The sequence below is a fragment of the Protopterus annectens genome, chromosome 6.part0, assembly GCF_019279795.1.
Source record: "Protopterus annectens isolate FY-2018-M chromosome 6.part0, PAN1.0, whole genome shotgun sequence".
Classification (NCBI taxonomy): Eukaryota; Metazoa; Chordata; order Ceratodontiformes; family Protopteridae; genus Protopterus; species Protopterus annectens.
The window spans coordinates 1,322,390,473-1,322,418,160 of NC_056737.1; the positions used below are offsets into that span (position 1 = coordinate 1,322,390,473).

General features: G+C 43.3%; 1 protein-coding gene across 1 annotated transcript in view; it reads left to right on the plus strand.

The window, feature by feature from the left end:
• The window catches only part of RIF1 (replication timing regulatory factor 1), a gene marked incomplete in the record, with an annotated part of 1,305,990 nt that overhangs the window by 673,323 nt on the left and 604,979 nt on the right, over nt 1-27,688 (plus strand). The window contains 1 exon segment of the mRNA XM_044074885.1: nt 21,952-22,059. Within this exon segment, the coding sequence (XP_043930820.1) occupies nt 21,952-22,059 (108 nt within the window).

The following is a 27,688-nucleotide window of genomic DNA, read 5'->3' on the forward strand; positions in this document are numbered from 1 at the left end:
ATCTTCACATCATTTTGAACTAGTTCTGAGCATATCTGGGAGTTTCCTCCCAGATTTCTAACATAGCTAAAGAAGGCCTTATGATTGTCTTTTGAGTCTTTAGCTATTTTTCTCTCAAAATTTGCTTTGGATGATTTTATGAGAGCTCTTAGTTTTTTACTTATAGTGATCAAGGGTGTCTTACCTTTTAAGGATTTTGCTCTATCTTGTAGTAGCTTCCTCCTTTTGTTGTAGAGTTTGTTTATGGCTGGGGTCCACCTGTTTATGGCTGGGGTCATTTTGGAGGCCAGAAGGCCGTCAACTAGAAAAGCTTACTCCGCAAAATGGAAACGGTTTTGTGTATGGAATGAGAAAAAGGGCCAGGATCCCGGAAAATTGAATTTACCTCAAATACTACAGTATCTAGCTGAGCTGCTAAGCAGTGGACTTTCATTCTCCTCCATCAAAATCCATGCCTCAGCTATTTCTGCAGAATACAACACTGATCCACCCTTATTCTCTCACCCTCTCTTAAGACAGTTCCTCTGAGGGGCTAAGAATCTAAGACCCCCAAGGAAGCAACCAATACCTGCTTGGGATCTCAATTTCATTCTGGAAAAGCTGACCTTGCCTCCCTTTGAGCCAGCTGCCTCATCAGATTTGCAATATTTGTCCTGGAAAACAGCTTTTTTTCTGGCTATTACCTCAGCTCGTAGAGTTTCAGAACTACATGCTCTCTTTGCCGTGCAGCCTTTTATCATCTTCCATCAGGACAGAGTTTCCTTATGAGCCAACCCGTCTTTTATGCCCAAAGTGGTATCCAGGGTAGCTTTGAATCAGGCCACACACTTGCCTACCTTTTATCCTAATCCTCAAAACAAAGGGGAGAAATTACTACATTCCTTGGACATCTATAGACAACTTTGTTATTATTTGGACAGAACAAAGCCTTTCAGAAAATCAGAACAGCTCTTTGTGTCCTATGCTCTTTGTGTCCTATGCTGTAGGAGCTCAAGGAAAGCCAATTTCCAAACAGACAATCTCAAAATGGAGAGCCCACTGCATACGTTTTTGCTATTCTTTTCATGGCAAAACTGTACCTACAGGCATCAGATCTCACTCCACAAGGGCCACAGCTACCTCTGCAGCTTTCCTCAGAGGAGTTCCTACCAAAGATATTTTGGAAGCTGCCACTTGGAGTTCTGTGCATACCTTCTCCAAGCACTACCACCTACCATTTTACTCCAAAACCAGAGCAGGCTTTGCCACTGCAGTCTTGCAGAGCATCCTGGCTCCTCCTAGTTCCACCTAGTGCCTACCACCCATTTCTTAGCTTTGGGATTCTACCCATCTGTTATGACTGCAGCTGTATGCACGATGAACATAGTACAGTTTTGTACCTACCATAAATGTAGATGTTCGAGTGCTAATACAGCTGCAGTCCAGGTTTTCCTCCCTCCTTCCCCTCTTGGGACAGGCCTGTTGGCTAACACCTCCTTGTACAACCTGATAGGGGTTTTCTTTTATGGTGTATTTGCTTGCAACTACTGTATTTTGATTATATTGCATTGCTTTGTTACTCATATCTATGTATTGCCTTCCTTCTGGGGGCACCTGACATCTGGGGCAAGAAAAACTGAAGAAAATGGCGTCGGCTGGTTCCTTTATACCCCTGTCGCACTGACGTCAGGGAAGAAGCGATGACAACTGACGCCGGACCAAGACTTTGGAATTCGGCCGACCGAGGACCTGCCTGATGGCAGGAGAACCCATCTGTTATGACTGCAGCTGTATTAGCACTCGAACATCTACATTTATGGTAGGTACAAAACTGTACTTTCCAGCCTCCCAACCTTAGCTTTGCGATTCAACCCAATTGTAATGACTGCAACAGTGAAACACGATGAACATAGTACAGTTGTGTACCTTCCATAAATGTAGACGTTCGAGTGTATTCATCATGGCGTCCTATCCTGGACCTGTCTACTCTAAACACCTTTCTGGAGATTCCAAAATTCAAGATGCTGACTCTTCACTAATCACTTCCTATGCTAGGCAAAGATGCCTGGTTGGCAACACAAGATTTAAAAGAAGCATACCTGCACATCCCAATCAGGGAATTTTGCAGAAAATACCTATGCTTCAAAGCAGGCTTCACGCACCATAAGTTCTCTGCACTTTCCATTGGCTTATCTACTGCGCCCAGGGTATTCACAAAGTGCTTAGCTCCAGTTATTGCATTTTGCAGGCAAAGTATTCAAATATACCCATACCTGGACAAGTGTCTAATTCAGGCAGAAAGCCTTGACATACTTTTGAATCATCTGGCTTTTGTAAAAAGGGTTCTAACTTGTCTGGGGTACACCATAAACTAAAAGAAATCACAACTGGTATCCTGTCAACAAATTACATACCTGGGAGCAAGCTTGAATACAACTTCCCAGATGGCTTACCTCACGCCAGAAAAGCAAATTCATTTGACAGCCTACTTCAAACAAGTAGCCACAAAAACCCTGCAAATACTGCAAGCCTTGGGGTTCATTGCTTCCTGCATTCTTCTAATTCCGTACGCAAGCCTGCATATGAGGAAACTACAGTGGTATCTCAAACGCCTATGGAGTCAACATTCTCTCAGCCTAGAAACAGTTATTCCTATCATACCTTGCCTACGCCTAGAGTTCCTTTGGTGGGCAGAGGCTTGCTACCAAAACAAGGGACTACCTTTCACACCACCCCCTGCCGCCCAAACCCTAACAGAGCATCAGACTATGCATGGGATGGGGGGGGGCTCACCTGGCAGGGAAGTGCATTCAAGGCAAGTGGAACCCAAGTCAAATGCACCTGCATATCAATCAAAAAGAAATGTTAGCTGTACAGAATGCTCTGACAGCCTTCAAGGACTGCATTCTTCTAGGACAACAACACAGTTATGTGGTACATAAAAAAAGCAGGGGGGTGCACATTCATATCCCCTCTGCAGACTAGCCATGGCATTGTGGAACACAGCCTTGAGCTATCAAGTGCACCTACAAGCTCAATTCCGGCCAGGATAATTAAATACACTGGCAGATGACTAAGCCGAAACCTCATGGACCCATACGAGTGGAAACTGGAACCAAGGATTTACAACATGTTGACAAGCAAATGGGGGAGCCCAGATATAGACCTGTTTGCTCCCCCCCCCCCCCAGAACTACCAATTTGACAAATTTTGCACAAGGACTCCCCACAAACAAGCCTAGAAAGTGGATGCTCTGTCCTTCAGCTGGAAAAACCTATCAGTCTATGCCTTCCCCTGCTGCCTCTGCTCTCCAAAGTACTACTAAAAGTCAAGCAGGACAAACCAAGGATGATTTTGATTGCTCCAAACTGGCCACACCAACACTGGTGTACCCCCTTTTGCGCGGTGTGTCACGGTTATCTCCATGGCACCTGCCTCAGACTCCTTCCCTGCTGTCTCAGCAGGAGAACCAGATTCTGCACCCTCTGCTTCCAACACTGAACCTTGCAGCCTGGCTAATTACTTAAACTCTCCCTTACCATCCCTCAGCAAATCTGTGATGGATGTCATCCTAGAGGCAAGGAGGCCTAGTACTAGAAAATCTTATGCCGAAAAATGGAAAAGATTCTGTGCTTGGAACCAATCTCAAGGGACGAGCATGGCAGCACCCAATTTACCTCAGATTTTACAGTACTTAACTGAGATGCTTCACAAGGGCCTATCTTTTTCTTCCATTAAAATCCACGCCTCAGCTATTTCAGCTCATTATAACACAGAACCTTCCCTCTCTCATCCACTGCTCAAGTAGTTCCTCAGAGGGGCCAAAAATCTAAGACCACCCAGGAGAGCTCCAACCCCAGCCTAGGACCTTAACTTTGTATTGGAGAAACTCACTCTGCCTCCTTTCGAGCCAGCTGCTACTGCAGACTTAAAATTTATTTCTTGGAAAACAGCTTTCCTTTCAGCTATCACTTCAGCTAGAAGGGTATCTAAATTACAGGCCCTTATGGCAGTGGAGCCTTTCATAATCTTTCATGCGTATGGGGTGTCACTCAGAACCAGTCCATTCTTCATGTCCAAGGTGGTATCCAGTGTGGCTCTTAATCATTCCATTCATTTACCAACGGATACTGCATTCCTTGGATGTGCACAGACAACTTTGATTCTACTTGGACAGGACTAAACCTCAAAGAAAATCTGAACAACTGCTGGTAGCATTTGCTGCAGGGGCAGAGGGGAAGGCTATTTCAAAACAAACCATTTCTAAATAGATAAGCCATTGCATTAATTTCTGCTATAAGTACCATGGGAAACCTATCCCCCAGGGGATCAGATCTCACTCCACCAGGGCTGCATCTACGTCTACAGCCTTTCTCAGAGGCATTCCTACCAGGAACATCCTAGAAGCTGCTACCTGGAGTTCTGTACATACTTTCACCAAGCATCATCATTTGCCAATTTTCTCTAAATCCAGAGCTGGCTTTGCCACTGCAGTCTTGCAGGGCCTTATAGCTGGCCCTAATGCTCTCTAAACTCCTCCTCCCAACCATAGCTTTGGGAATCTACCCAAATGTAATGACTGCAACAGTGAAACATGAAGAACATAGTACAGTTGTGTACTCTTAACATAAATGTAGATGTTCGAGTACATTCACTGTTGCAGTCCTGGTTATCCTCCTTCCAGCCCCCTAACTTCTTTTGGCTATACCTCTACTTTCCTTTACTATGCTTAAAAGCCTTTTTGGTGTATTTGCTTTTTTTGTTGGAGGTATACCTTTGTGTTTTTATGTTTAATTGCTTCCCGTTAGGGGGGCACCTGACATCTGGGGCAAGAAAAACTGATGTAATGGTGTCTGCTGCATGTTTTATACCCCTGACGTCATGGAAGAAGGAACAGCAACTGACACAGGACACAAGACTTTGTTAATCAGGCCGACTGAGAGCAACCTGCAAGCAGATTACCGAAATGTAATGACTGCAACAGTGAATACACTTGAACATCTACATTTATGGTAAGTGTACACAACTGTACTTCCCTCCAGTCCTGCCTGCCTTGTTGGATGCATTTTCTAATGCTTCTAAGGCTCCAGACTCCGTTCCCTGCCCCTAAGAAGCCTTATAGATTCTTTAGGGTGCCTGAGGACTGTAAGTTCTTGTGCAAGTGTCTTTCTGCTGACCTTTCTGTAGTGTCTTTAGCTTCTGACAAGCCATTTCAATTGCTTCCTTCTCCTAATTGCCCTCTGCTAAAGATAGCAGACCCGTGGAAAGGCTAGGCAAGCCGGTTTGCATCTCTGCTACCTTGGCTATTAATTATCAGACCCTTATGTCCAGTTACCTGTTGTTTGCCCTTTCCCAGACCGGTCAGGTTATTTCTGACCTTCTAGACTCTAGTGTAAAACCTCTCCCCTTTCTCTTTTAGGGACTTCCTCCCAGGTGGAGCATCATTCCATCAAGTGTAGTTATGCAGCAGATGCTTCCTCTAGAGCTGCTGCTTTTGGGTCAGTGATGAGGAGGTATTATTGGCTTTGTCTTCAACCTTTACTTGATGATAATAAGGCTAAGTTGATGGATGCCCCTCTAGATAAACACTTATTTGTGAAAGCTGCTGCTGCTTTAAGTTCATTCAGGATAAAGGTAAGACTTTACAGGAACCTGTGTTTTTCTCCTGTGCGTAAATTTCAGGGAGTAAACTTTGTTATTTAGACCCACACTTCATTGCAGGCTAAATTAAATGTTGTTGCTTTGAGCACTGTGTGCAGACAGTACATATAAATATAACCTATATAAATGGGAAAGAAAAACATTTGACATTACACTAGGAAATCACATTTTTGTATCTTTATTAGTGGCACTTTGTATTGCACAGTTGAGACCTGCAAAAAGACTAGAACATTTTCAGTTGCAGGGAATGTAAACTTGTTCTAAGAGTTAAAGCGTTCAGTGACCTATTGCACAAGTGAGAAAGCCTAACAGTGGGTTGATTGCACTTTAAGAAATGAAATCCCGTCAGACTGTGTGGCTACTGACCGGGTGACCTGTTGGCTTGCATTGCTGCTCAAGTTTAGTAGTCGTCTAGTCTGAGGAAAGATGCTGTTTCTGAATTTGTTTGTTTTGCAGCGTATACTTCTGTAGTGTTTGCCTGAAGTTAACAGTCCCTGAGCCAGGTGGGTTTAGTCTCTGACTATCTTTAGCTCTACCGGGGCATTGTGCCGAGTGCAGGTCCTGTATAGATGGAGGTGAGGACCTGGTGATCTTTTCTGCCACCTTCACCACCCTTTGGAGAGACCTGCAGCTTCAGTACCATACTGTGATATTGCTTGTCAAGATGCTTTCAATGCTCCCTCTGTAGAAGGTTGAGGACCAAAGATGGAAGGTTTGCTCTCTTCTACCTGCATAGGAAGTGGAGGCTTTGTTGTGCTTTCTTGACATTTAGTCTTCTGTGATGTGCACCCCTAGGAATTTGGTGCTCTTCATTCTTTCTACTGTTTTTCCCTTGATTGTGAGAGGGGGATTTGCCTCATGGATTTTCCTGAAGTCCACTATCGCCTCTTTGGATGTACATCGTGTTTCACTGTTGCAGTCATTACACTCGGGTTAGCCTGCAGGCTACCTACAGCCTGCCTGAATTCCAAAGTCCTGGTCCGGTGTCGGTTGCTGCCGCCTCATCCCTGATATCAGTGCGCCAGGAGTATACAAGATGCAGCCGATGCCATTTTCTTCAATCTTTTTTGCCGCGCGGTGCCCGAAGCAAAAGCAGTTCGCAAGGGCCGGCCGATTCATGAGATTTTCGAAATTGAATTTCAGATCCGAAGTCTTCAATAAAGCTAAGTACTCCGTTGGGGAAACTTTTTTCTTGCTCTAGACCGATGTCAGTAAAAGTTAATAATTGTATTTCTTGTGGGAAGCAAATACCTCATAAGGATTTTCATTCTTACTGTATTCCTTGCCTGCCGCGGTGGTGGTGCTGTGGTAGTGTTGCCGCCTCGGAGTAAGACGCTGTCCGGTTTGATTCTCAGCTAGAGCGTCTTCTGCGTGGAGATATGCGTGAATGGGCGTACCTTCTTTGAAGGTTGTGTGTCAGGGCTGGTAACTCTGCACGTAAAAATAGACTACCAATCATTAGCAGACCGGAGTTCCGCTGTGGCGACCCCTAACTGGGAAAAGCCGAAAGACACAAACTGTATTTCTTGCCTAGGCCCTGACCACGACGTTGCTAGTTGTCGGTTTTGTGCTAGATTTAACCAACGCACTATTAAGTGTCGGTACTATTTTGCATTTCATTACTTTGGCCGAAGGTTTAATTATATAATGCCGTCTGAACAGCCGATGACCTGAGTTCATAAAAAGCGCAAGGAAAAAGAAAAGGACAGGCATCCTAGGTCCAAAACCGACGACAAAGCCTCTTCTAGGCCAGTCGCTGGTTCTCAGTGAGGCGCTTTTGCAGCCCCTGACACCCGCTACCTTAGAGCCACAGGCCGCTTTCGACTCCCACGTGGAGAAAACTAGGCCTCTGGAAACTCAAGGTATTGGGCTTACGGAATCTAATCCCTCAGATGGGTCCGGAGCCGCTGAACAGGCATCGGCTTCTGAGGGTGTTTTCAGACCTACACAGCTTTCTATCAAGCCAACTTCAGCATCCAGGACAAAGTCTAAAACACCTTTAAAGACAAAGAAACAAGTACAGCATTCTCCTGCACAGTCATCTATGCCTAAGAAACAGATGCTTAAAATGGCCGAAGACCTAATTACTTTGATCAGGGGTTCCCATCCCCCTCCTGATAAAAGGCCTAGGCAAGACACTGACTATGATTCCTCTGATCAGGTTTCCATTTCATCTGATTCCTCCTCAGAACAGGGATACTCTCTTCCTCACTATGAGAACTCTGATGCTGAAGAATCTATCTCTTCAGCCTCTCCTTTTCGGGAAACCCTGCACACCATGAGGGAGCATTTCTGCTGGGAGAGCCAAGATTATTCAGAATCCAAGAAAAGGCTCAGATTTTCTTTTATTGCCTCAACGCAGACCCCTTGCTATTCCACCTGTACTTGACATTGTAGATTATGTATTTTCCGAGTCCAGCCTGTCTCCTGATTTTGTACCCCCTGCACCAGTTAAGCCAGATAGGTACTACAGGGTTCCAGACTCACATAAATTTCTTTATAAAAACCCTACTGCTGACCCAGAACTATATCTCAGGGTCCCAAAGGGGTCAAGGCTTCCACTGCAAAAAAACCTGTTCCCTCTGACAGGGATTCTGGAGCACTGGACAGAAGGGGGAAAAAGGTTTACACCTCTGCTACTTTAGCTGTAAGGGCTTTACATTGCCAGTTTCATATGCTTAAATATCAGCAATATCTAATGTATCTGCTTAAACAGAAAATGCTGACAAACTCAGAATGTTCTGAAAACAAGGAAGTGCAGGATTTATTGCATGCAGCTGAACAAGTGGGAAAGCATACTTTGCAATTGATTCATTAGAGGCCTCTTGCAGGGCCACAGTTACAGGCTGTCATTCGAAGGCATGCTTGGTTAAAGGAACAGACTCTGCCTGAACATGTTAAAGCAAAATTATTGGATGCTCCATTACAGCATGATACATTGTTTGGTGTTAAGAAGAGGTGTTGAAGAAAATGGAGGATAAAGCAAAATCTATGCAGACAGTAAAGGATTTCTTACAGGTACAACCTGCCAGATTTAGCAGGAACTGACCTTCTAAGAATTGGTCCTTTCCAGTGTCAGACAGACCACAAAGAGGCAGATACATATGCCCTAGAGGCAGATCTCAGCCCCAAGGCTCATGCAGATCTAAATAATGGGGTGCTTCTGCCTCCAAAAGTGGAGAAGACAAATCACAACCATATAGAAAACAGTCCCAATGACTTCCCACTGCCAATGCCAAGCACTTTTCTTTTGGCAGCACCTTTAAGGGGAAAGCTAGCACTTTTCTCAAAAAATTGGCACATGATCACCCAGGACAAATGGGTACTGAATATTGTTTCTCAGGGCTACAGGTTCCACTTTCACACCCTTCCAAAAGCAAAAGGTATGCCAGACCTGCCACACAATCAATGGGCAGAGGCACAAAAGCAAATTTCATCTCTCATGGACATGAGGGCTATTCAGCGAGTACCACACCAAGAACAGGGACAAGGTTTTTACTCAAGGCTTTTCTTGGTACCCAGAAAGGACAAAGTATGGAGACCAATACTGGACCTGTCTATTCTAAATACTTTTCTGGACATTCCAAAATTCAAAATGCTGACACTGCAGCAACTTCTGCCCATGCTGGGCAAGAAGGCTTGGCTCGTAACTTTGGACCTCAGAGGCATACCTGCATGTCCCAATCAGACAGTCTTGCAGAAGATACCTCAGATTCATAGCTGGCTCAATACACTACCAATTCTCTGCACTGCCTTTTGGCTTATCTACTGCGCCCAGAGTTTTCACAAAATGCCTGGCACCAGTAATTGCATTTTGCAGACAAAGAGGAATTCAAATGTATCCCTACTTGGACGACTGCCTTATTCAAGCAGAGAGCAAGAACATTCTACTAAAGCATCTGGCGTTTGTAAAAAGGTTACTAATTTCCCTAGGGTACACACAGTAAACGAAAATAAATCAAAACTAGTACCCTCTCAAGAGATACTATTCCTGGGTGCAAGCTTAAATACAACTGCTCAGATGGCTTATCTCACGCCGGACAAACAAAGGCAACTGACTTCTTACTTCGAAATGTTGGCAACAAAAACCCAGTTATCTGCAAGAAAAATTCTGCAGGCTTTGGGCTTCATGGCATCCTGCATTCTGTTAATTCTATATGCAAGACTGCATATGAGGAAACTACAATGGTTTCTAAAAAGTGTTTGGACTCAACATTGCCACAGCCTGGAAAAATCAATTACACTCATTCCCTGCCTGCAACATGAGTTTCGATGGTGGGCTCAGGCCTGTCACCACAACAAGGGACAGCCTTTCACTTTACCCACTGCCAGGCAGACAATAACAGATGTGTCAGATTATGCCTGGGGGGACCACATGGCAGGAAAATGTATTCGGGGCACATGGCCCACAAGCCAAATGCATCTTCATATCAATCTAAAATAAATGCTGGCTGTACAAAATGCACTGACAGCTTTCAAGGATCTCCTTCATCCAGGACAACTGCTGATAGACTGACAATACTACAGTCATGTGGTACGTAAGCAGGGAGGCACGCATTCCTACCCCCTTTGCAGACGAACCATGATTTTGTGGAAAGAACTAAGCAGAAACCTCATGGATCCTCACAAGTGGAAAGTAGATCCACAAATCTTCAGCATGATTACAAGGAAATGGGGACGCCCAGACATAGATCTATTTGCCTCCCCTCCCAACTGCCAACTACAGGGATTCTGCACAAGGACTTATTACAAGCTAGCATGGAAAGTGGATGCTCTATCATTCAGCTGGGAAAACCTTACAGTATATGCCTTTCCTCCACTACCTCTCCTCCCCAAGATACTCCTAAAGGTCAGACAAGAGAGGCCAAAAATTATCCTCATGCCCCAGACTGGCCACGCCAGCACTGGTACCCAGTCCTAAAGAGCTCGTCTCAAGGCCCAGCCTGGACATTGCCTCAAATTCCTCATTTACTGTCCCAACAGAACAATCAGATACTGCACAGCCAACTCAAAAACCCTAAATCTGGCTGCATGGCGGATAATGTAACCATTCAGAACACACCTCTCTCCAAAGCAGTTATGGATGTTATTCTGGAGGCCAGGAGGCCCAGCACCAGAAAATCATATGCAGAAAAGTGGAAGAGATTCTGTGCTTGGAACCAGGCACAAGGAATTGACATGCTTGTACCAAATATTCCTCAGATTTTACAATGCTTAACTGAGATGTTGGACAAAGGCCTATCCTTTTCATCGATTTAAAATTCATGCCTCTGCCATTTCAGCTCATTACAATACGGACCCACCTATTTTTTCACATCCACTACTAAGGCAGTACCACAGAGGGGCCAAAAACATAAGACCCCCAAGAAGAGCACCAATACCTGCATGGAACCTCAATTTTGTCTTGGAAAAACTCACTCTGCCTCCTTTTGAGCCAGCTAATACAGCTGAGATAAAATTCTTATGGAAAACAGCTCTTCTCTAAGCAATAACTTCAGCAAGAAGAGTCTCAGAATTACAGGCACTGATGGCGGTTGAACCTTTCAAATTTTCCATCAGGACAGGGTTTCTCTGAGGACAAACGCAACATTTATGCCTAAGGTAGTGTCCAGTGTGGCTCTTAATCAATTAATTTGCCTACCTTTTATCCGAACCCACAGAATAAGGGGGAGAGACTTCTACATTCTTTGGACATACACAGACAGCTATGCTTCTACTTGGACAAAACTAAAGCTTTCAGAAAATCTGAGCAACTCTTAGTGGCATTTGCTGCAGGATCTCAAGGAAAAGCAATCTCAAAGCAGACAGTTTCCAAATGGATAGCCCACTGCATTCGTTTCTGCTATACTCAACATGGCAAATCAGTGCCTTAGGGCATCAGGCCACACTCAACCAGAGCAGCAGCTACTTCAGCAGCCTTCCTCAGAGGAGTACCAACTAAGGACATTTTGGAGGCTGCAACTTGGACTTCAGTGCGCACTTTTACAAAGCTCTACCACTTACCTCTTTACTCTAAATCCAGAGCAGGCTTCGCCACTGCAGTTCTGCAGGGCCTCATAGCAGCTCCTAATTCTATTTAGGCCCAGCCACTCAACCGCAGCTTTGGGATTTAACCCAAGAGTAATGACTCCAACAGTGAAACACGATGAACATAGTACAGTTGTGTACCTACCATAAATGTAGATGTTAGAGTGTATTCACTGTTGCAGTCCAGGTTACCCACCCACCATCCCCCTTTTCGTTGCTGGAACTTATCTGTACTTCTCTGTACTATATAACCTATGTCGTGTATTTGCTTGTAGATGTAGAATATGTTTTATTTTAGTGCATGCTTTTTTATTGCCATAATTTTTTAGCCAACCCTTCTGGGGGTACCTGACATCTGGGGCAAGAAAAACTGAAGAAAATGGCGTTGACTGCATCCTTTATACCCCTGGTGCACTGACGTCAGGGGAGAGGAGACAGCAACCGACGCCAGACCAGGACTTTGGAATTCAGGCCGACTGCGGGTAGCCTGCCAACAGGATAATCCTAGAGTAATGACTGCAACAGTGAATACACTCTAGCATCTACATTTATGGTAGGTACACAACTGTACTTTATCTGCAAGAAAAATTCTGCAGGCTTTGGGCTTCGTGGCATCCTGCATTCTGCTAATTCCATATACAAGACTGCATATGAGGAAGCTACAATGGTACCTAAAAAGTGTTTGGACTCAACATTGCCACAGCCTGGAAAAATCAATTACACTCATTCCCCGCCTGCAACAGGAGTTTTGATGGTGGGCACTGGCCTGTCACCACAACAAGGGACAGCCATTCATTTTACCCACAGCCAGGCAGACTCTAACAGATGCATCAGATTATGCCTGGGGGGCACACATGGCATGAAAATGTATTCAGGGCATGTAGGCCCGCAAGCCAAATGCATCTACATATCAATCAGAAAGAGATGCTAGCTGTACAGAATGCCCTGACAGCCTTCAAGGATCTTCTCCATCTAGGACAACTACTGCTAAGGACGGACTCTGCTTCATCCAGGACAACTACTGCTAAGGACGGACAATACTACAGTCATGTGGTACATAAACAAGCAAGGGGGCACACATTCCTACCCCCTCTGCAGGCAAGCCATGACTTTGTGGAACACAGCATTGGCCTATCAAGTGCATCTGCAAGCACAATTCCTGCCAGGCAAAACAAATGCTCTGGCAGACAAACTAAGCAGAAACCTCATGAACCCTCATGAGTGGAAACTAGATCCACAAGTCTTCAGTATGATAAGAAAATGAGGATGCCCAGACATATATCTATTTGCCTCCCCTCACAACTGCCAACTACAGAGATTCTGCACAAGGACTTATCACACACAAGCATGGAAGGTGGATGCTCTATCATTCAGTTGGAAAACCCTGACAGTATATGCCTTTCCTCCACTGCCTCTCCTCCCCAAGGTACTCCTAAAGTTCAGACAAGAGAAGCCAAAAATGATTCTGATTGCCCCAGACTGGCCACGCCAGCACTGGTACCCAATCCTGAAGAGCTTGTCTCAAGGCCCTGACTGGGCTTCTCCTCAAATTCCTCATCATCTGTCCCAACAAAACAATCAGATCCTGCACAGCCAACTCAGAACCTTAAATCTGGCTGCATGGCGAATAATATAACTACTCAGAACACATCTCTCTCTAAAGCAGTTATGGATGTTATTTTGGAAGTCAGGAGGCCCAGCACCAGAAAATCTTATGCAGAAAAATGGAAGAGATTCTGTGCTTTGAATCCGGCACAAGGAATTAACCCGATTGCTCCAAATATTCCTCAGATTTTACAATACCTAACCGAGATGCTGGATAAAGGCCTATCCTTCTAATCAATTAAGATCCACGCCTCTGCCATTTCAGCTCATTACAATACGGAACCACCTATTTTTTCAAATCCATTGCTAAGGCAGTACCTCAGAGGGGCCAAAAACATAAGACCCCAAGGAGAGCACAGATACCTACATGGGACTTCAATTTTGTCTTGGAAAAGCTCACACTGCCTCCTTTTGAGCCAGCCAATACAGCAGAGATAAAATTCTTATCATGGAAAACAGCTCTGCTCCTAGCAATAACTTCAGCAAGAAAAGTCTCAGAGTTACAGGCACTCATGGCTGTGGAACCTTTTATCATTTTCCATCCGGACAGGGTTTCTCTAAGGACAAACCCAACATTTATGCCAAAGGTGGTATCCAGTATGGCTCTTAATCAAACCATTAATTTGCCTACCTTTTATCCAAATCCCCAGAGTAAAAGGGAGAGACTTCTGCATTCTTTGGACATACACAGACAGCTACGCTTTTACTTGTCAAGACTAAAGCTTTCAGAAAGACTGAGCAACTTTTAGTGGCATATGCTGCAGGATCACAAGGAAAGGCTATCTCAAAGCAGACTATTTCAAAATGGATAGGACACTGCATTCGTTTCTGCAATGCACAACATGGCAAATCAGTGCCTAAGGGCATTAGGCCACATTCTACCAGGGCAGCAGCCACATTAGCAGCTTTTCTCAGAGGAGTACCAACCAAGGAAACTTTGGAGGCTGCAACTTAGAGTTCAGTGCACACTTTTACCAAGCACTACTACTTACCTCTTTACTCTAAATCCAGAGTAGGCTTTGCCACTGCAGTTCTGCGGGGTGTCATAGCCGCTCCTAATTCTATTTAGACCCAGCCACCCAACCTCAGCTTTGGGATTCAACTCAAGTGTAATGACTGCAACAGTGAAACACGATGAACATAGTACAGTTGTGTACCTACCATAAATGTAGATGTTCGAGTGTATTCACTGTTGCAGTCCAGGTTACCCACCCACCATCCCCCTTGCTTTGCTGGGACTTATCTGTACTTCTCAATTCTATACAACCTATGTGGTGTATTTGCTTGTAGATGAAGGTATTGTTTATTTTAGTGCATGCTTTTTATAAGCAGTGTTTTTAGCCTTCCCTTTTGGGGGCACCTGACATTTGGGGCAAGAAAAACTGAAGAAAATGTCGTCTGCTGCATCTTATATACCCCTGGCGCACTGACGTCAGGGGTGAGGCGATGGCAACCGACGCCGGACCAGGACTTTGGAATTCAGGCCGACTGCGGGTAGCCTGCCAGCAGGATAACCCAAGTGTAATGACTGCAACAGTGAATATACTCTAACATCTACATTTATGGTAGGTACACAACTGTACTTTTTGTTTACGTTCAGAGCCAGGTTGTTGTTGCCACACCAATCGGATGCTTCACCTCCTCCCTGTATGGTGTTTCCTCACCATTGCTGATTAAGCCTACTACTGTAGTGTCATCCACGAATTTGATGATGTAATTTGAGCTGTTCCTAGCTGAGCAGTCACGGGGCAGCATGATGAACAGCAGAGGACTGAGAACACATCCTTGAGGGACTCCTGTGCTCAGTGTAGTGCTCTTTGTGGTCTGTCAATGAGGAAATCTAAAATCCAGTGACACATTGGCGTGCTGACACCCAAATGAATCAGTTTTTCTCTCAGATGTTGTGGTATAACTGTGTAAAAGGCAGAGCTGAAGTCAATGAGTAATAGTCGGACGTAACAGTTCTTGTTTTCTTGGTGAGCCGTGGTTGTGTGCAGTACCAGCGAGATGGTATCTGCTGTGGCACAGTTCAGCTGGTAAATTGGAGTGGCTCCAGTTCTGCAGGAAGATTTATTGTTTAGTCTTTAACCAGTCTCTCAAAGCACTTCATTACTGTAGAGGTGAGAGCTACTTGGACAACTGTTGTTCAGGCTTGCTGGTTGAGACTTTTTTAAGTACTGGTATGATTGCTGTGTTCTTGAAGCACTTGGGTACTATTATGGCCTGATGTAGAGATGTGTTGAATATGTCCGTAAGAACCATCGACAGTTGAACAGCACAGTCTCTTAGCATGCTCCCCAGAATGTTGTCTGGTCCGGACGCTTTTCTTGAGGTCACCCGGCTTAGAGTTCTCTGAACATCGTCTAAGTTGAGGCAGAGTACTACTACTTTTTGTCTGGTGGTGAGTTTCGTGTTTTTTGTGCTATTTCCTTTATCAAACCTGCTGAAGTGTGTTGTACTCAGAAAATCAAGTGATTCTTCAGGCAGTTTATATTCCCTCCGGTCAAAACATTGTGGCAGACACTGAGCAGGTCTTTAACTCAATCCCACGAATAGCTGTCTCACAGGGATGTGTTTCTGGACGTTGTCCACCAGTGGGAGTGGGGTACTCAAATAGATCTTTCTGCCTCCCCTCTAACCGACAATGTCCTTTATTTTGTGCCAGAGTCTCAGGTCCCACAGTTTGGAAGGTGGGCACCCTATTTTTTTCTTGGAAGGGGAATTTTTTTTTTTTTTTTTTAAATGCTTTACCTTCCCTTCCACTCATTCCAAAAGTCTTGTTCAAAATTCAACAGAATGCTCCCAAAATCTTGTTGGTGATTCCCTTTTGGCTGAGACAGCATTGGTTCTCTCTTCTGCATTTAGCCAAGGGCAATTATCACAAGTTACCTCACAGGGTGGACCTACTCGCACAGGACAAGGGATCCCCTCATCCATCCCCACCTGTCCACTCTCAGCTGACACTGTGGATGATAGGATTTTGATTCCATATAGGCACCTTTTTTTCTGAGTATGTGCTTAGGGTCCTATAGGATTCCAGGAAACCCAGTACTAGGAAATCCTGCTTATCCTAATTGAAGAGGTTTTCTGTTTGTCTTTCTCGTAACCTGGATCCACTTTCTGTGGCTGTTCCTTTGGTTCTCTCATCTGTGTGAATTGCTCAATGCCGGGTTGGCCTTTTCTTCTGTTAAAGTCCACTTATCAGCTGTCTGTGCTTGTCTGCTTTTTTTTCCTATTCTAGATTTGAAGCTAAACAATTCCTAAAAGATGGCCTTTATATTAGGCCTCCTAGGAAGCCTGTTCCTCCTTCCTGGGATCTTAATTTTGTTTTAGAAAAATTGACTCTGGCTCCTTTTGAGTCTTCAGCTTCATCCTTCTTGCAACGTTGCTCTTAGAAGATTGTACTTTTGTTAGCCCATACTCCTGCCAGACGGGTGTCTTGAGATTCAAGCCCTTATGGCTTGTCCTCCTTTTTTGGTGTTTCATAAAGACAGGGTCGTACCGCTCAGCATGGAAACATTACAAATCTGGATAAAGGCCCATGAAAAGTTGATACTGCTGGCCAAAAGTCGTGGGGGGGAGGCTGATTAACATAACATTTGCATACATAATCATGTAACCCCACCCACTCCAATGGAATTATGGGATGCCAACATGAAGATTGAAGTCACCAAATAAGTAATGGCAGGCATTTGAATTTCAAACTTCATATCCCTCAGAGAATACATAGTAACACAAAACTTGTTATTCTAGCAGCTGTCTGAGTTTACACGAGCAATATTTAAAATCTGTCCGTGCAGCACGATACACCACCTTCCAGGGTTTTAAAGTGCATAATAATTAAATAGGTGTCTATAAAAAAAAATCACAATTTAGAGTAACGCCAACGTATGTGTGTACTGCAGTGTATAAGACCACTTTAACTACCTGTAAGTTTCAGGAGTCAGCTTGGCTAAACAAAATCGGATTTACAACAATCAGTTTTCAGCTGGCTCAGACATATTCTTAAACTAGCTGTTAGAACAACACACCAAGATTCAAAGTTAAAACCACAATATTTAAAATGCATTCAAAAATCATAACGGTGTTAAATCTCTATTGCGACCTTGGACTGCTGATTCAGACGAACTACTCTGCTGGTATAAGCTTGTAAACTCATGCTGAAAATGGCAGTGAAGCAGAAAGGTGATGGGGGACAAGGATGACTCCAAGTATTTAAGGTTACTGTCCTACAGAGAAGTTTGTTACAATTATTAAAGGGCCACATTCATTAAACCTGCCTGAACTGCAATGTAGTGCTTTTCAAGAAGACCACTACATTCTGCATAACATTCTGCACAAGACCACTTGCGGCACTTTTATTATGGCTATTTTATAACTTTAAGTTACTTAAAGCATACAGGCTCTTGCCTTCTCTTTTAGTAGTCTAGTAATGTAAAAATGCAATGTATTGCATTTACAGCGAGACTGCTTCTCCTTCTACAGCAGGCAACAGTGTCGACAGAGTGAACGTCAATGATTGGTTAAACCTACTATTTCAAAAATGTCCTGTCCCCCCGCCATTGGTGTTTACTGTTCTTTTTACGTGGGGGATTGGAATTGCAGAACTTTATTAAAATGTATAGGTGGCATAGAAAGGGTGAATTGTGCCTCACTTTGGCACGTAGAGGAGTTTAATCACAGAAGGACTTTCATGGCTTATATTGTTTTACTTAACGCTTCCCTTGTTTCTCACGGACTGTAGACAAGAAGTCACAGGCAGAGAGCATGAGAGGTTCCGTTTTTTTCCTGTACATCATGGGAGTTGTAGAGTCCAATGCAGAGCTGTATCGGGAGTACAGAATGTGAACAGAACAATAATAGTTAAAGCAGCACTTTGCCTGAAATCTTCAAAAACAGCACAAAATATGTTGAAAACAAAGCTAGAGGATATGAAAAGATGGCGGCATTTTTTGTTTAATATGTGAAGAACTTGTTAATGTGTGTTGGACTGTTTTCCCTCACTTCTACTATAAAATATTTCAAAAACAGGATTGTGTTCACAGTGTAGTATTTCCCTTTGTGTATTAAAGAAAATAGTAAATCTGTTGTGTGCATGAAATTAGAACTCTGTGTACAAGGGCCTATATTGGTAGATACAAAAAATGCACTGGAACAAAAGGCAAAGCTTTTATGGAAGTCACTGTGCAGCAAAATTTCCTTTTAAATAACATTTCCTGTACAGATCATGTATTTAAGCATTTTACCTAGACTGAGAAGAATGCCGATAAAGAACAAATGTCTCTGCCCACATTAATACAGATAGAGTCCATCTCCCAGGACTCTCCCAGTCTCAGAGTCTGACAGACAGGTACTGCCTCACAAAGCTGGTGTTATCATGCTGCCCCTGCATGTTGACATTGCGGGATACACTGGCAATGCATGATGACATCAGCCATAACTTAAAAATTGTGGGGGGAACTGTAAGTGAAGGGGCCACTCAGAGACGGTACAGTGGTGCAGCGGTTTGCATAGTCGCCTCACAGCAAGAGGTTCTCCGGTTCAATTCTCGGCTGGAGTATGTTCTCTGCAGAATCTGCATGTCCTCCCTGCATTCGTGTTCGAGTTTTCTCCAGGTGCTCTGGTTTCCTCCATGTTACAAAGACATGCGTCTTGAACGTTTCCCCCCAGGACTCCCCTGAAAATTGGCTCATTTCAAGTCGGACTTTCCCCATAAACAAATAAAATTTATGGCACCCCATTATTTTGCCCTCAAACCCAATAAATACCAAGGAATTCAGTACGGTTGAGTGGTATAGACTGGGTCTCCTTGTGTACTTAGTCCTTATTTTATGCCCAAAGTGGTGAATAAGTTGTCCCTTGATCAGTCTATTCATTTTCCCAGTTTTTTTCCTTTTCTCCGCAATCTGTTAGTGAGAAGGTGCTTCACACATTGGATGTGCATAGACAACTCATATTTTATTTGTATAAGGCTAAGATTATTGGGAAATCTGATTGGCTCTTTCCTTTCATTGTAGGCCTTTAAGATTAGCTGTGTCCAAGCAGACTGTTTCTTCTTGGATCTCTAAAGCTATTTCTTTTTGTTGCTCCTTTTGTGGTAAGAGCCTTCCTTACTCTGTTAAGGCTCATTTCACTAGAGCCGTGGCTTCTTCTGGAGCTTTTCTCAAGGGTTTGGATACTAAATCTATTCTTGATGCACCTACCTTGACTTCTATGCATGCATTTACCAAGTACTACAAGTTGGATGGACTCTGTAGAGCTTGTTTTGCTAGGGCTGTCCTTCATGGTTTCCTGGAGGGCTCTGCTGGTCCTTCCTCCTCCCTATCCTCTTCCTGAGCTTTGGCACTCTCCCTAATATAATGAATACTGCAACAGTGAAATGGAAGAACATAGTACAGTTGTGTAAAATGTTACCATAAGGCTGGATGTCCTTCTCTTCACTGTTGCAGCAGTCACTCCCTCCTCCCCCGATCCATTTGTTTTCTGGATGTATGGTTACCTGTTTTCCTTGAACTGGCATTCCTACTTGGGACATTATTTGAGGATGGTATGTCCGGACTTTTTATGCCCTATGCTATGCAAGGGGTATACATGTGATGTACAGCGCACCTTAAAGCAACCTAAAGGCTTTGGTATACTGGCCGGAAGTTAGGCTACCCTTGACAAGGGATCCCTACTGTAAGGAAAACTGCAACAGTGAAGAGAAAGGACATCTACTGTTATGGTAAGATTTTATACAACTGTACTTTCTGGTCATAAAGCACTCCATTGTGAGGGTTGGATAAGGAGAATACAGTTAGTTGAGTGTCAGGGGCCAAGCTTTGCTCAGTATGGCAAAGCAGGAGCTGTGGCCTTCATTATGCAGATTATCAAGTTTGGGTTGCAGCGGCACAGTCCTGTTTCTTGTTCAGCCTGATGTATAGTTATGAGTTTGCATTGTTTGCATTTTGTTCCATTCTTCAAATTGATAAACTTTATGCAGAATAATGGCTAAACTTGATCCCAATCACCGCTGCTGATCACATCAATTCTCCTCTTTACATGGCAAGACTGGCTGGAATGTCAGCATTAGCTAAACAGCGTGCATGAATGCTCAGCTCACTCCTCACAAAAATTGTCCCCCCAGTAATTCTAGGCTTTGGGTACCGTTGTGAGTGATCTGAAATCCAGCAATTGAGTGTAGTAAAGGTACCTAAAAACTATAACTCACTTTGAAATATTTTCTTTCATCTGTGTTGTGCCCTGGCTATGGAAAAAAGTTCTAGAACTTGCTAATTTATCCAAAGGTATACTTTCAAGAACAAGTTAAAATATTTTCAAACCTATTAGCTATGTAACTACAGCAAGATATCTTTGGCTTAGGATATGTTATCATAGGTTTTGTTCTGCTGTTTGACAGCTCATCTTTAGGACAACTAACAGCGTTTGTTTTATCCTGATAATTATGCCCAGTTAGATTTCCTTAATAGCTGTTGAACATTTGTACTACAGCCACTTGGTCATCAGTTTATACCTTTGCTTGGACTGCGATTCCATGATTCGAGCAGACATCTGTCTCACTGCTTTAGGACTTTGCCTTTTGAGTTTTTGCCTTTTTATTTGTTTTACTTTTAGTGAGGTTTAATTTTTCACAGTTTGATTCTTCTCGTTACTGCAGAGCACCTTCAGTGTGTGGTCTGAATAATGCATGTTTACCAGATAAGTTGATCTGTGGAAATGTCATCTGTAATATGTTCTTATCACCTCCCAAATTTTCTCTGGTGTCTGGATGGCCTTTTCTTCCAACATCTTCATTTGGGTTTTTACGTCTGGCAGATTTACAGGTTTTTTTATCCTTCAGGTTGTGCTGGTGTATGATTTGTCAAAAAGTAGAATAAAGATGCTGAACACACTGCCTAATGTGCATGATGTACACTTAGCTGGGGTACAAAAGGTGAAGAGTTTTTTGAAATGTGATTCGCTTGTTCTATTAGAAGAGGCAGTCATGGCATTTATTCACTGTAAAGGGCCTTCTCCTAGGTGATCTGATCTTGTAAGAATATATGTTTAGGATTTGTGGTAGCGAGATGAACTAATGCTGCAGTTGAATGAATTGAAAAATTAACTTTCAGAAAATACCAAAGCCTTTCTGCTAGATATAGATAATCCTGCCCATACCCCCACATATTTGTATATATTTGCATATGCATTTAGGCATACATATATAACAAATCAGAGGACGTACAGTCTTTGGAAAAAAGAGGAGGAAGAACCTCTTAAGATTCTGCGATTTTGTAGCTGTAAAAATGTGGCACAGTTGTTTTAAGTGCCATTCTCTGATTTTGGCAAAAGGCTTTCAATGATAGATTCAGCAAAAATTGTTTTTTTTATTGTAATATTTGTTTGTTAACGTATATAATCTTTACACATAAAGATTCACATTTGCCGTTGTAAGAACCTTTATATTTATATTGCCTATTAAAGCTGTGCATTCTTTTACATCTTGTAGTGGTGGCTGAGACGATTTGTAATCATACACAAGCAAATTGCTTTGCAGACATGATTTTTTTTTCTTTTCTTTAGAACATAAGTTTAATTGTGATCTGCCAAGAAAAATCTTTTTTCAAATGTTTGCAAAAGTTGTTTCAGTGAAATAAAAATCCTTGTATTAATTTTCTCCATTTTATTTCTGATTTATAGACCAATGAAGTAAATCAGGGAGATGCTTTAGAACACAACTTCAGTGCAATGTACAGTGCTTTAACCCTGCCAGTCTGTCATGTGTTCCCCATAGCAGGATTCCCACAGGTAAAGTTCATTAGATTGGCACATCAGGTGTAAGTAGAAATACAGGATTTGTTTGGATTTCTAGTACTTAAAGCTTTTTTTTTAACTCTGTTTATACCAGCTAAGGCTTTTTAAATGTAATCTCTCAATACATGCCATTACATATTAAACTGACCACCACTGTTAGCCTTCTTACCAAACTTGTTTATCTGCCTAAAATGCAAACATTTGCACTCTTCTGAGACTTGGATTACTCATCCATTTGCAACTACAGGGGAGAGTATAGCACAGCCTTATTTTGGCCCATTTGTATCTACACGGGAGAGTGTATTGTGGTCTTACTGACTTATTTTACTGGAGAGAGTAAGGGGCATTCTTAGCATGGCACAAAGCTGTTTCTGTAAAGTAACTATCTTGCTAATTTGATTGCAGAATGGAATGTCTCTTTCAGGATTTCTTCAGTCACAGGTACCCTGGCATGCTCACTAGTTGCAAACTGCTGGTTGCCTTTAATGGTTGCTTGCATTTTTTATTGATCGATTGTTTTTCTTTATTTTATTACTTTTCAGATTATCCTGCAGTGGGCTATGGAGCATAATGTAAATGGTCCTTTATTAACTCACATCAGTTTGTCTTTTATCCACATAGTTTGATGCTCCAGACTGTAGTTTTATTACTGTATGAAACCTGCATTCAGTGCCTGTTCTCTGCCAGAAATTAACCTACTTTGTTCTGCCCAGGCTGTCTACCATATTCACAGTCCTGTGGCACACTGGCACAGTTTAGTTGCCAGTCAGTTGATGCCACTCGTCTCATTCTGTGGCCCTTAATTTCTCATGGCAGCATAGTAGTTACCACATTTGACTTTGTAAAATGGTCAGAGTTTCCCCAAGGACTTATGCTCTTCATTTTGATATCTTGTACAACTGTGTTGCATATCTCAGCCCAACAGTCTGTGTTTGGTTATACTAGTGACCAACTGACAGGCTCTGTCAGAAGTTGAGCACTACATAAAGCATTTTTTTCTTTCTTTTGGGGTGGGGGTGCCCTCTTTAATTCATTCTCAATGATTTCTTATTTAGCATATCTATATAATTACACAAGTTAAGAAGGCTTTAGATCAAATGTTTTTGTTTGCCTTGCTTGTTAACTGTGTACTAGCCATGCCACTGAAATGAGGAACAAAGTGCATTTTAAACATGAAAGCTTTCACCTCATACCCCAGCTTCATAATTTTATTTACTGAGGAAAACACTGCGCAACTCTGAAAGTTAAGTTTTTTCTTAGTATGAATTATATCACCTGGGAAAGGTGTCACAATTGGTTATGTCCATCCATATCACTGTTGCAGTATCCTTTACTAAATGGATTCCCTGCCTAGGGTAGCCCAACATCCGTTCAGAATACCAAAGCCTTAGGTTTTTAAGTACGTTGTATGTCAAAGGTATCCTCCCTGCTCACTGTGTAGGACATAAAGTTGGCGTATGGATGTACATACCTGAAACTTCTTTGCTACCAGTCCGAATGCCATCTTCGATCGTATGTCTGAACACACCATTGCTTGTGCTAGTTACCAAGCCATTTTCAGATAAGTGCCTTATTGGGGTTTTCTTGTCTTTCCTTTTGTTTCAAGGTTATATGTCATCCAGAAAGGGAAAATGTCAGTGTGGAAGACAGATTTCCCCATAAAAACCATCACAATTAGCGTCTCTTTTTGTTTAGGTGCATCTCACAACCATACTACATGCTCAATTTGTCAACCGTTTGTCTCTCTAAGACCCTTCATAGTCATCTCTCTCTGTCTACCTGGAGAACGAATGTCTTAAGTTGTTGGCACAGGGTGTGATGATGTAATAGTCCATACCCGAGGGTCAGCTGTCTAACACGAAGACTACCAAAAAAGGTTAAATTTGCCTGCTGTACTTCCTCCCCTGGATGTCTCTTGCGAGTACAGTGAAAGCCCAGGGGATCATCCAGTTGTTCCATTGGATTCATCTGCTGTGACCACATTGGAGGCTGGCATGGATCTGGCTTCTTAACGTCCTTTGAGGCTCTGCAGACATCTGTTTCGGATGTTGGAGGAAATGTTGGCTGATGATATCTGGGAGACCAAGGGGAGTTTTGCAGATGTTTGGTAGGAGATTCCCACTACATTGATGGTCAGCTATTATCTGAACCTCGTAAGGTCTTTAGAACTGACATCCCTCAAAAGAAAAAAGCAGAGAACTAAACACCTTTCCCCTTCTCAAAGATCCCCCATCATGAATGGCAAGATTTTGCACAGGTTGTTTAATGCATTCAGGACTTTGAAGCCTCCCCAGGGAGCTTGTTCCTGACCCCCGCCACCACCACCTCTGGTCTTCTACTTCACTTGAGGCCTAGGGAGAAGGACTGTTCTGATGGGGACTTGGACTCAGGGGAAGAGTCCTTGGCTTACTCTTTTCAGATTTCCTTCTCCATTGGACCATGGTTCTTAGGAAGAGGATTCCATTAGACCAAATTCTCCCGTTGAACTTTTGTTTGGGGTTACTGTCTCTCGTATGATGGAATTCTTTAAATGGGATTGTACTTTGGTTTCTGACATCCAAAAGTGGCATTATGAACTACTCTACATGGAATCCCCCAAGTCGTCTACTGTCCCTTAGGTTCTAGCTTCCCTGTTGGGCACTTTTTCAGCAGCTTCTCAGGCTCGTGATTCCCTCCCTTCAACCCCTAAAAAGCCTGACAGGCTTTACAAGGCGCCAGATAACTAAGTGTCGTCCTGATGACTCCTCTGTTGTCTGTCTCTTCAGACAAACCTTCTGCTAAACTGCTTCCTTCTGATAAGGACGGTAGGGCCATGGAATGGCTGGGAAAACAGGAGTGTACTGTTGCCACCCTGACCTTTCGCACTATTAATTATCAAACCTATATGACCAGGTAAGTCTTGGCTCTTCTTTCTCAGGCATACCAGGTTATTTCTGACCTTCCTGATTCTGACTGGAAGGTTTCGTCCCTCTCTTTGTTGGGATCCTCTTCTCCAGTGGCTTGCCATTGTATTAAATATAGCTATGATGCAGCCTATGCTGCTGCCTTTGGTTTTTCGTTGAGGCATTAGTCTTGGCTTCGTCTACAGCCTTTGCCTGATGATATTAAGGTGAAATTGATGGATGCTTCCCTTGATAATAAAAATCTCTGGTTACACAGCAGCTGAGCTTTAAGTTCCTGCAGTAAAAGGCAAGGTCTTGCAGGAATTGAAGCATATTTTTATTTTCCCTATTCCTAAATTTGAGGCATTATCCCTCTAAGCCTGCCTTTGTGTGTAGGCAGCCTCCCCTTCCTCCCAAAGGTTAAAAGGTTCTAGAAGAGCTCCTCCTGCTAAGTCTACTCAAACTCCTGCTACTTAGAAGCCTCCTTTTCCCGACAAGCTAGGTTCTGTCTACTTCGTCAATCCTTTGTCTCTTCATCTTTCCCTCTCTCTTCCCAGTTGGTTAAGGATCACTCTGGATTCCTAGGTTCTGGCCATTATGCATCAGGGATGCTTCATGGTGTGGAAGGCCTTTTCTTCTATTCTGGGCATTCAACCTCAGGAACAGATGTCCTTTTTTCTGGATGTGCTCCAGGGCCTTTGTTTTCAAGGAACCATCCAAGCAGTTCCTGTTCCTCAAAGTGGGGAAGGAGTTTTGTCAGGAAAGAAGACACTAGGAGACCCATTCTGGACCTTTCTCAGCTGAACACCTTTCTGAAGATCCCTTCCTTTCGAATGCTGTCCCTTCAGACTGTTTGCTTTTCTTCTACCTCTGTCTTTACTGGTTTCTCTAGATCTCAAGGATGCCTATCTTCATATTCCCTAGTCATCCCCGTTTCAGGAAATATTTGCATTTCTCTGTTTCTTCCTTACATTTTCAGTTCTCTGCTTTGCCCTTTGACCTCTCTACTGCCCCAAGGGTCTTCACCAAATGCCTTGCTCCTATGATTGCCTTTTGCAGGAGGAAGAGGATATAAATTGTTCCTTATCTGGATGACCTGTTCATTCAGCCTTCCTCCCCAGAGATCTTCATCAGCACCTTCTCTATGCTGTTTGCCTCTCGCAAAGCCTAGGGGTTACAATAAATTTCCAGAAATCTTTCTAACTCTTTCTCAGGATCATGTTTTTTTTGTTGTAGGTTGCAGACTTTTCCTGTGCTGGCTTCTCCATCACTTCCCAAGACTCTTACTCGCCTTTTTTCAGTCCCTTTTCCTGTAGTCTCTGTTACAACCAGAGTACTTCTTAGGGCTCTGAGATTCATGAATTCCACCATTCCTATGCTACCTCTAGCCAGACTCCTATGACGAAGCTACAGTGGTTCCTAAAGTCAGTATGGCTCCAACACTCCTCCTTTAGACTTTCTAGTCCATCTTACACCATGCCTTGAACTAGAGTTACAGTGGTGGATTCATCAAATGTCTCTCAACCCAGGACTTGCTTTTCAGCCCTCTGTCTCCTCTCAGGAACTTTTCTCAGCTGCCTCAGACACTAGGTGGGATGCTTTCTTCCCTCTCAAGGTGCAGGTTCTGTGGCCCATTCATTAGAGGTTGGACCATATCAGCATCAAAGAGATAAGAGCTCTCCTGATCCTTCAAGCTTTTCATACCCTTTTTCTTCCAAGGGCTCTCACAGTGATGTGGTACTTCACCAAGAGGGGGGGGGGGGCAGGCACAGTCCTACCTCCTGTGTAGACTAACTCGTAAAGTTTTGGATCTAGCTGGCCAATATCAAGTAACACTTCAAGCAGTTTATGTTCCTTTGGAACAAAACATTGTCAAACTCTGAACAAGGTCCATACACATGTTCACGAATGGATGCTTCAGAGATGTGTTGTATGTTGTCCACCAGTGGGGTACTCCTCAGGCAGATTTGTCTCTCCTTTGAACAGAAAACTACTTCTGTTTTGCACCAGAGTTCCAAGTCTTCTGGCCTGAAAGGTGGACATCTGTCTTTTTCTTGGAAGGAGATGTTTCTCTGCCTTCCCTCCCCTTTCCCTCATTCCGAGGGTCGTCCTCAAGATAGAACAAGACTCCTCCAAAATCTTGCTGGTGACTCCCTTTTGGCCGAGACAGCACCTAGCCATGAACAATCACTACAAGTTTCATCACAGGGTGGACCTACTTACGTAAGACAAGGGTTCTCTTCCCCATCCTTACTTATCTACTCTTCAACTGACACTGTGGGTGATAGGGTTTTGATTGCTTTTAGGCACCTTTTTTTTTTCTGAGGACATGCTTCACGTTCTGCAGGAGACCAGGAAACCCACTTCCAGGAAATCATGTGTCTCCAAATGAAAGAGTTTGTGTGATGACTTGTTACTAGGATCCACTTTCAGTGGGGATTCCTCTGGTTCTCTTATTTGTGTGAATTGCTACATGCTGGATTGGCATATTCTTTAGTTAAAGTTCACCTTTCAGCTATCTTTGCTTGTCTGTCTTTATCTCCTCCTCTGTCCTCTAGGTTTGAGGTCAAACATTTTTCATAAATGCGTCCTTCATGTTAGACCCTGCCCCCCTCAGGAAGCATGTTCCTCCTCCTTGGGACCTTAAATTCGTCCTTGAAAAATTAACCGAGGCTCCTTTTGAACCTGCAGCTTCAGCTTCCTTGCAACATTGTACATGGAAGACTGTTCTTTTGGCCTGA